At 44.9% G+C, this 10,689-nt stretch overlaps 1 protein-coding gene across 1 annotated transcript; it reads right to left on the bottom strand.

Annotated features, from left to right (window-relative positions):
* LOC117350800 (cathepsin K-like) lies at positions 1 to 10,599 on the bottom strand. Its single transcript, XM_033925423.1, has 8 exons — positions 10,185 to 10,599; positions 7,103 to 7,224; positions 6,864 to 6,986; positions 5,275 to 5,424; positions 3,219 to 3,437; positions 2,768 to 2,933; positions 606 to 711; positions 1 to 504 (listed from the first exon to the last, which is right to left on the bottom strand). The coding sequence occupies exons 1-8, from the start codon at positions 10,333 to 10,335 to the stop codon at positions 405 to 407; spliced, it is 1,137 nt and encodes a 378-aa protein (XP_033781314.1). The 5' UTR covers positions 10,336 to 10,599; the 3' UTR covers positions 1 to 404.
* Between the last annotated feature and the right edge of the window lie 90 nt (positions 10,600 to 10,689).

The raw sequence follows: 10,689 nt of genomic DNA, 5'->3' as shown, positions 1-10,689 counted from the left end.
TTGAAAAAAAAGATGGAATTACATATGTTTTTGACACACACTGCTTGGTACATGGCTGGCAACTCTTAAAAAGCATTATATGCTAAAGGTGATTCTTGTTTTCTAAATTTTTAATGTCACGTTTATTTTGTTAGCCACATAGAAAGAAACGATATAAGTTTTAAACCATTTCTATTCAAGTCCCAACGCTAATGGCACATGTTTTTATTATTTTCAAGCAAACACGCTGAAAGAGGAAATGAGCAAGGTTCCCCACGGAACAGTTCTTGGACGGCAACAGCAAAAGGAAGGATGCGATATCGGCCTTTGGATGTGGCCAAGGTAACAGCGGGAACCGGAAGCCAAGCCAGTGACACTTAACTGCTGTCCTTCCAGGGCAGGCAGAAGGGGTGCTAGGGTTCCCCTCACATCAGGGGGAAACTGGCCAGGTTGGCAATACCGCAGGCGTTATCCTTGTTTCTGGCCATCAGCACGTAGCCTTTGTTGCCCCAGGATTCGCCCCAGCTTTAGGAAGGAAAAGATGAAAATAGTTAGCCAGTAATGAGAGGAAGGGAGAATCTTTTATTCCAGAAAAACAAATGCATTAATTAGCATTTCTGCAGTACCTGTTCTTGACAATCCAGTGTTTTATTCCCATCCTTTTGCCATATCCCACGACGAGGACCGCATGGTTAATATCTTCTCTGTTACAGTCGCTGTCATAATACACACCTAGAGGGAGGAGGCATGATTAAAACGCAGCTCTCGGTGATATATTAAAGAGTTCTTAGTCTAAATATACGGCTCTCTGGGTAGCTGAACAATCCCAGGCTTTGATGCCTGAGCATAGTGGAGTTCCAGCTCAGAATGAGTTGGTGGCAGCAGTGGGATTTATGCTGGGAAGAGTTTTTATCTTTTTGACTGATAAGCATTTATCAGATAAATTCTGGTCGCCTTACCTCAGATATAACGGAACTAGAAAAGGTTCAAAGGAAAGCAACCAAGATGATAAAAGGGATGGACCTCCTCGTATGAGGAAAGACTAAAGAGGTTAGGGTTCTTCAGCGTGGAAAAGCGACAGCTGAGGGGAGATAGGATTGAAGTCTACAAAATCCTGAGTGGAGTAGAACGGGTACAAGTGGATCGATTTTTCACTCTGTCAAAAATTATAAAGACTAAGGGGACATTCAATGAAGTTACAGGGAAATACTTTGAAGACCAACAGGAGGAAATATTTTTTCACTCAGAGAATAGTTAAGCTCTGGGACGTGTTGCCTGAAGTTGTGGTAAGGGCAGTTAACGTAGCTGGTTTTAACCCTTTAATTGGCAGATGGTGAAACATCTGCTTTATGTAACTTGATATCGAACAGGTATTTGGCGATGCAGATCTCCCACAAGTGCCATAGAAGCCACATGTTGCTGTTGAACAACAACGCCAAATAAAGGGTTAAAAAAAGGTTTGGGTAAATTCCTGGAGGAAAAGTCCATAGTCTGTTTTTGAGACAGCCATGGGGGTTAGGGTTAGAATTAACCCTAACTGTTTGCCCTGGTTCGGTAGCATGGAATGTTGCTACTCTTGGGGGTTTTGCCAGGTACTAGTGACCTGGATGGGCCAGTATGAGGACGGGCTACTGGGCTCGATGGAACCATAAGTCTGACCCAGTAAGGCTATTCTTATGTAACACTGTAGAAATAGTACAGCAGAGACTCAATTATCTAACACAAACAGGACCGATAGGTTGTTGGATAATCGAAAGATCAGGTAAAAACAGAAAAAAGTGGAAAGGTGAAATAGACCAAAAGTTTAAAACTTCATGTGTCCAAGATCCTCGCCTAATACTGCTGACTTCACTACATGCGATACCAGGAAAGAGAAAGCGAATCCCAAGCGCATCAATGACCGAGGTATATTGGATAGGCGAGACTCTGCTATACTTCCTTCCCACCCCTCTGCTCACTTTGTGCGTCTTTTCCACACTGACTCTTAAGTGACAGAACGGCACATACTTGATTCCACCAGAAAAGAGACAGGGCAATACAGTACCTATAGTATGAAAACACCAATTGTGTTTGTATCCTCAATTAGCTAGAAAATGAACGCCTAAGAATAGAAGCCCTAGGTCAGGGGTAGGAAATTCCGGTCCTCGAGAGCCAGAGCCAGGCCAGGTTTTTCAAGATCTCCATCATGAATATGTACGAGATGGATTTGCATGCACTGCCTCCTTGAGATGCAAATCTATCTCATGCCTATTGATTGTGGATATCCTGAAAATCTGACCTGGCTCTGGCTCTCGAGGATCGGAACTGCCTACCCCTGACCTAGGTGTAATTGAAACATTTGTTCAACCAAGCTCTGTCCGGCCAAAAACAGGGACTAGAAACCCCCTAAACAAATTCCAACAGCCCTGCCAAGGGAGATGGGTACAGATCACTCAACACCTGCTGGAGACTGAAAGAAGACTGATGAGAATAGAGAAGGGAATATATTACTATTCCACAGTTTTGTTTTCAGTCTCCACCTGCTGGTCATGATTGGATATATACCCATTCGTAAAGATTAACCTCTACTGATCTGGAGAGTGCTAAAGAAATCAACTGAAATAAACTTGAAACTTATTTCTCTTATAAGAGGAAAAGAAAACAATATTCAAATGTTTTATTCTTCAGAAAGTGCATGACCTCACTCTGTCCTATCTTGTCCCAATCTTTTTCCCTTTCGCATTTCTCCCAGGTGCCGCTGGAGCCCAGGAAGGATGAAGATGCTCTCTGGAAGACAAGGCCTTCTTACCTTTGCTGTAAAAATGGAATGAGGGAAGACTAGCGTCGATGCCAATGGCCACAGGTCCTACCCTGGCCACAGCCCTTTTCAGGGCCTTCTCGTTTCCTGGTGGGATCTCCTTGAAGCCCATGCACGTGGCTGCTTTCCCAGTGGGATTATACAAACAGCTTTCAATCTGCCAGGAGGAGAAAGCAAAAAAAAAAGAGGTCAAGGAAAAGCATGAGCCCTTCTACTCCCCCCCAATCTGTGGGTTACAAGGTAGAGAGAGGCCTTTGTTGGAGGATAGGCGTGAAATTTGAGTAAGACATAGAGTGAAACCCAAGAATGAGCTGCAGCTCCTCCTGCGACTTCAGAAGGAAGACAGACACTGAAAAAAATGTGTCTAGACTGTTGTATCTTATTCTGTCGTTCTGTACATTCATCCGAGAGGTAAGGCAGAAGCAGCTGGTTTCCTTCTCACCTGTCCAATGTAAGGATAAGCCTCAGCCGAATCGATTCCCTTATTGTCCCTTACATAGCCAAAGGCGTTGGTCATGTAGCCCCCACTGCAGCCAGAGTTATCCATGTCGCAGTCAATCAGATTCTGTGGGCTCAGAGGCACCAGCTTCCCAGTCTTCCTCTTGAGCTGCCCTTCTAGGGCCCCCACGGAACTGAACGCCCAGCAAGAGCCACACTTCCCCTGAAAAAACAAAGGTGGGGGACATTTGGAAACTTTACGGCTGAGGGGAGATAGGATTGCAGCTTACAAAATCCTGAGTGGAGTTGAACGGGTGCAAGTGGATTGAATTTTCACTCCGTCAAAAATTACAAAGACTAGGGGACACTCGATGAAGTTACAGGGAAATACTTTTAAAACCAATAGGAGGAAATATTTTTTCACTCAGAGAATAGTTGAGCTCTGGAATGCATTCCCAGAGGGAGGAAAAGTCCATAGTCTGTTATTGAGAAAGCCTCTGCTTGCCCTGGATCGGTAGCATGGAATATTGCTACTCTTTGGGTTTTGGCCAGGTAGGGACCTGGATTGGCCACTGTGAGAACGAGCTACTGGGCTTAATGGACTGTTGGTCTACATAGAAACATAGAAACATAGAAATAGACGGCAGATAAGGGCCCACGGCCCATCTAGTCTGCCCACCTTAATGTCCCTCCCCTACCTTTGCCCTGTGAATAGATCCCATGTGCCGATCCCATTTGGCCTTAAAATCAGGCACGCTGCTGGCCTCAATCACCTGTAGTGGAAGACTATTCCAACGATCAACCACTCTTTCAGTGAAAAAGAATTTCCTGGTGTCACCTCGTAGTTTCCTGCCCCTGATTTTCAACGGATGCCCTCTTGTTGTCGTGGGACCCTTGAAAAAGAAGATATCTTCCTCCGCCTCGATGCGGCCCGTAAGATACTTGAACGTCTGACCCAGTAAGGCTATTCTTATGTTTTTAAATCATGAGGGGGGGGGGGAGACACCTGATCCTACAACCCCATATCAGAAGGTAGAACAGAAGAAGACAGGTGCAAGTCTTTCACACTAGAGTCATTTCTAGATCTGCACATCTACACCAGATCAAGTCAAGAACTGGGGCTACAAGCTGAGAAATCAAAAGGACAAAGCTCCAATTTTCACCCTTCACAGCTAGGGAAATACCTACCGTACCTGAACATAGCATACCTTGAGATAAATTTAAAAAAATAAAAATAAAAATCAATAAATAACGAAAGTCTTCCTCCATCACAAGAGTTTAGGCCCATCACAACCAAAGGAAAGTTAGACGAGACCCTACTCATTCTTTCCCGAGAGAATTAAATGGCAATTTTGGTTCAGGTGACAACTGTAAAATAGTGGGGAAGGCAGCACCCGTCCTCCCGTGCTCAGGGGGGGGGGGGGTGTCTGTTCTGCATGGAACGCAATGGGATGCCAGCCAGCAAAGTGTTAATGAAGGTGGGATTGCTGGCCTTCTATTCATCCCTGAAATTTCAGAACACTTATCTTGCAATTAACATATTGATCTGGAGCCCAGTTTTTATTCTTTCTGCTCAGAAAGGAAGGCAGAATTTTTAATTAATTTATTTAAGTTTTTATATACCGCCCTATCAAGGTTTATCAAAGCGGTTTTAAAATCAGGTACTTGAACATTTTCCCTGTCTGTCCCGGTGGGCTTACATTCTATCTAATGCACCTGGGGCAATGGAGGATCGAGTGACTTGCCCAGGGTCACAAGGAACAGCGCGGGATCTGAATCCACAACCTCAGAGTGCTGAGGCTGTAGTTCTAACCACTGCGTCATAAGAGAAAATCGGGCTGACACATGTTCCATAGAGAGAGAACAGGTCACCCAATGGGCAAATTAGTCATAGTAAGGACAGGTCACCAGTGGGCCACTCGAACATAGGGAGAACCATCCACCAAACAGCCAGAGAGAATGAGTAAGAACAAGCTACCAAATGGGTCACTCAAATGTGTGTGTGTGGTGGGGGGAACTGGTCACCCAGGAGTTAGTGGCAGGAGAGAATATTGTGTTACCTGGTTCTGCACAGGTGTGACGTAGCCCTTTTTCCTATAGTCGATATAATCCGGTACCTTCTCCACCCAGTCAGGAAAGTAAGTGGTATTAGTGGAGTGCATTGCAGGAACCTTTAGCCCAGTCATTGTCGCCAAAATTTCCTCACTTGTCTGAGAGGGGGGGGGGGGGGAAAAAAACAACAACCCAAAATTTAAAAAACGCCAAGATATGTTCAGAATACATTCTGATTCAGAAAAGATACCACATAGAGAATGACACGGGGACAAATTTTTCCCTGTCTCCGCGGGAATTTTTCCATCCCAGCGAGTTCTTTTCCTGTTCCTGCAAGCTCCGTCCTCATCTGCACAAGCCTCAAACTTGTGGGGACGGGATGGAAAAACTGAGTTCCTGCAAGGACGGGGACAAATTTGTCCCCATGTCATTCTGTAATACCAGAGAAGTCAAGGTACTGTGACATCAGCACACACAGCACTGCCCAAGCCAACTTGAAACCTTGATTCTAAGGCCAAATCTTCAGCTACCAGAGAGTAAAGGGGAACTAGGCTTGATTCTTTCTGGGACTTGTGTATCCGGAAGGATCCCTCAGTCTCTGCATGACCCATTAGTAGCCTTGTGGTGTGTTGGCAGCGATTCGTCCTTGCTCCATTGTCTAGCCACTTAAGAAAGTTCCCAGGACAAGTCTCAGCCCCTCAGAGAGGTTAAGTTGTTTGCTCAAGGTCAGTGGTCTCAAACTCTTTGCAGGGCCACATTTTGGGATTTGTCGGTACTTGGAAGGCCTCAGAAAAAATAGTTAATGTCTTATTAAAGAAATGACAATTTTGCATGAGGTAAAAACTCTGTATAGTTTATAAATCTTTCCTTTTGGCTAAGTCTTAATAATAATATTGTCATTTATAGTTAAAGAGACATATGAGCAAGAAACTCTTTTATTTTACTTTTGTGATGATGATAAACATACCGAGGGCCTCAAAATAGTACCTGGCGGGCCACGAGTTTGAGACCACTGAGTTAAGGGGAACAGTTAATCTTCTGGCTGGGTTGGAGGGCAGAGGGGAGAACAGGACAATCAAGCCATTGTGACATCACTGATGAGGCTGGCTCTTATTGGTGGAATGAGGCATTATGACATCACAATCTCAGCTCGGCTTCCCAAAGACGAACAGGATGTCATGGATACAGTTAAGCCAGTGGTCTCCAACTCCAACCCTTTGCAGGGCCACATTTTGGATTTGTAGGTACTTGAAGGGCCTCAGAAAAATTAGTTAATGTCTTATTAAAGAAATGACAATTTTGCATGAGGTAAAACTCTGTATAGTTTATAAATCTTTCCTTTTGGCTAAGTCTTAATAATAATATTGTCATTTATAGTTAAAGAGACATATGAGCAAGAAACTCTTTTATTTTACTTTTGTGATTATGATAAACATACCAAGTGCCTCAAAATAGGCCCTGGTGGGCCGTGAGTTTGAGACCACTGCTCAAGGTCATACAGCAAATGCCGAATACCGACTCCAGACTCCGTCCTAACACCAGAACTTCCTCGCAACATCTCCCGCAACCAGGAGCAGCCCAGAGCTCGGTTGCTTACCATGTCTCCCAGGTGGTTCATGGCTAGTTCATAGGTGTGCTTCCCCAGAGAAAACTCCAAGTTGTGGGCAGTGATGTACCTCAGGTTTTTCTCCCAGATCAGCCGTCTCGTCAGCTCGCTCACCTGTGCACACGGAGAAATGAGAGCAGGTCATACGCATCCCGGGAACCCATCTCGCTACAAGTGGTTAGCGGGTGAATACGCTAGCTACACCTTAATTTCACAGCACCGACGGTTACCTTGCCGTGATACTGTTTAAGGTGGGTTTTCTTCCAAAGCTCCCACTGTGAATCCAAGCTCTCTTCGGGCTCTCCCAGCGCCACAGGCAGCAGCAGGAGCAAGCAGAACCACAGCATCTTGTCTGTGGAAAGGAGATTGCAAAGAATAAACTGGACTGGCAGATTGACGCTCAGCCTGTACGGTGACATGATCGAGACGTTTAAGTATATTACCGGCTGTATCGAGATGGAAGAAGAGATTCTCTTTCTCAAAGGACCCTCAGCCACAAGAGGGCATCTGCTCAAACTCAGGGGCGGGAAATTTCATGGCGACACCAGGAAATATTTCTTCACCGAGAGAGTGGTTGATCCTTGGAACGAGCTCCCGGTGCAGGTGATCGAGGCAAACAGCGTGCAAGAATTTAAGAGCAAATGGGATGCCCATGTGGGATCCCTTAGAGGGTTAAGCCAAGGGAACCTGTCACCAGGAGTGGGATCCCTAGGATAGTAGACTTGGGGGTGGGTCAGTAGAGTGGGCAGACTTGATGGGCTATGGCCCTTATCTGCCGTCATCTTCTATGTTTCTAAATCTTAGCTCCTCGTTCTGTTCAGCTAGGCACAGGGTGAGTGGGACCCGCCCTCAGATCGCAACCCATTTAATTCAGTGCAATAGGATGGCAGTTTAGATCGTGATACCGAGTAGGGAGTGAGGTATAAATTGTTCTTGCTAACCTATTTCGCAGTACATGGATTGCCAGCGCGGTACCTGCCAGAGGTAATCGCACACCAGACTTCACTCTTAAAGTTACTGTTCTGCTGGTAACGATGATTTGGCGATACCATCTAGAAAGGAGTTGCGGCTGCAAGCCGTGAGGGCTGCGACATTTTCCTGCGCGGGCCCAGCAGAGTGGAACTGCATTCTTATAATAATCAACTAAAAAATTTTTTATATACCTATTCCATTCTTACCCAATGTGCTTCCCGTTTTATGTAATTTCACTAAATATTACAATTGTAACTTTTTCCTCTCTTACCTACTCATTCATGTAAGTCCAAATCCTCTGTCTAATGTCTTGTCCCACCATATTAAATGTATTACCAAAATCTGTTGGTTTTTAAATTGTACATCGCTTAGATATTGTAATAAGCGATCCATCAAATGTAAATAAACTTGAAACTTGAATAAACTCCTGGGTTCCGTACGCCAGCAAGGGAATCTCACTTCATTTAAACGTCAGCTGAAACGTCACCTGTTTTGTCAGATGAAATATGGGTGCTAAGAGAAGACAATGTTAAGTTTTACAACTTGAGGGTACAAACGCTATAAAGAGACAGGGGTGAATAATTGTGGCATGAGAGTAAGTATTGTAAAGTGTGCCGTGCCGGGACCTGCACTAAAATACGACTGTTTGCTATCAGGCCGCTTCAGAGACTTTTCTCTCTCTCAAAAATTTTTTAAAATCTTCTTTTATTATTTCTATTTCTTTGATTTTTGATCTTGGAAATGTATTATATGTTGTTATTACTTATTGTTAGATTGTGAGCCTTCAGGACAGATAGGGTCGTTTTTCTCAAGTACCTAATTTCATTTTAGTTTGATACACTGTAAACAGCTTAGGTCAGTAAAATGCAGGAGCGGTAGATCAAATCTTAAATGAACATAAAGATATTGTACGTGAGAGAGGGGTGGTTTGTTTTTTTGATGGGTATTTTATGGTAGGACAAGACGGTGCTTGCACGTATATGCATTTGTAATGTGTGCGTTTTTGTGGGTTTTACTATGTATGTGTTTTTGGAACCCACTTTGTCCAAAAGCGGGATATAAATCCAATCCAATCCCTAGTCTTGCACACCGAGTCATCCCGACTATGGGGTTCGATCCTGTTCACAAAAAGTTAACTAAAGGACAAGGAAAGCCAATAATTGGCAAAACCGTAAACCATGTTCTCCTATGACGAGATGACAGAGGCTATGAGATCTCTACTGAGATACTACTGCATTTCAGGGAAGTTGGTCGTTTTTATTGGCAGGCAGAAGGACTACGGGAACCCCCAGGGTTTCTAGAGCTATTGCTAGGATACGGCTTCGTTCTGCAAAGTCCCAGCCATCTGAATACTCAACCCACGTTTGCAAAGCCTCCACTCACTCGTGACAGGGAATTTTTGAAACTGCTAACAACAAGAAGGGCACAGTGGTGCGTTTTTATTAGCTCGCCTCTCTTCCCGCCTGTGGGGCGGGAGGAAATAGGGAATACCGGCAGCATGGTCAGCCACTTGAAGTCTACAAAATCCTGAGTGGAGTAGAACAGGTACAAGTGGATCGATTTTTCACTCCGTCAAGAATTACAAAGACTAGGGGGACACTCGATGAGGTTGCAGGGAAATACTTTGAAAACCAATAGGAGGACATTTTTTTTCCACTCAAGTTGGGCTCTGGAACGCGTGTAGCTGGTTTTAAGAAAGGTTTGGGCAAGTTCCTGGAGGAAAAGTCCATAGTCTGTTATTGAGGAAGACATGGGGGAAGCCACTGCTTGCATGGAATATTGCTACTCCTTGGGTTTTGGACAGGTCCTGGATTGGTCACCGTGAGAACGTGGTACTGGGCTTGATGGACCATTGGTCTTACCCAGTAAGGCTAGTTTTATGTTCTCTATGCCGCCACTGAAACTGCTCCAGGGTTAAAGGAGAGACTTGCATTGCTCACCCCATCCTTCCAGGTCTTTGGCTCCCTGCCGTGCCATGTGTGTGGTGGCCAAGCATGCACACTTTCTAATGGACTACAAACCGTGCTCTCACTATTCTGAAATAGGATTAAAAAGCAACAGCAAACTGAAGCATGTTAAAAATGGACTTGCAAGGTACAACCAACCTGAATACACTGTATCTTTGCACGTATGAAAGTCCATTCTTCCACAAGTAAAGACGTTAAAAGATTTACACTTTCAGCCACTCTTTAGTGAAAAAGGATCAGCTTGCTTATCTGCCCACTCAATATTAAGCCTCTGTCTAGAGCAGGCTTTTACAAAACACCATCCATTAGTTTTACTGAACTTTTTGCAAAAAGACCTCAACAATCCTGCCCCCCCCCACCCCCTAACCGGTACCTGGAGAGCTGGCGAGACTTCGTTGCTTTCCAAGCCGGGCTGTTGAGGAAAGCAAACCACCCGGAGCAAAATCTCTTATAGCAACTGTCGGGGGAGGTCCCAGAGACCGGTGGAAAGTCTGGCCAGCCACAGGCATGTGGCACTTAATCATGGCCGGTTAGACATGGTCATAACCAACGGAAACTCTTATCTGTGGAAGCATTTTAAAGTATTCTTTTGAGGGACTGGGATGAGAAAGTCTCCCCCTCCCCCTTTCCATTTCTGGTCTTACTTGTGAACCAGTCACTTAAAATTGAAGTTTAGCAAAATGCTATGATCAGTTTAGAGCAGGGGTGTCCAACCTGCGGCCCCGTGAAGTATTTTGTGCGGCCCCGGTCGAGGGCGATGCAGTGTTTTCCTCTGCTGCCCCCGGGTGTTTACCGTCTTGCCGGCTCCCTCCTTTGTCTTGCTGCAACGTTTGCGCATTTGTGCGGCCCCAGAAACATTTTTTTCGGCCAATGCGGCC

Source organism: Geotrypetes seraphini, chromosome 16, assembly GCF_902459505.1.
Source record: "Geotrypetes seraphini chromosome 16, aGeoSer1.1, whole genome shotgun sequence".
NCBI classification, from domain to species: Eukaryota; Metazoa; Chordata; class Amphibia; order Gymnophiona; family Dermophiidae; genus Geotrypetes; species Geotrypetes seraphini.
This window is presented reverse-complemented; position numbering and strand designations above follow the sequence as displayed.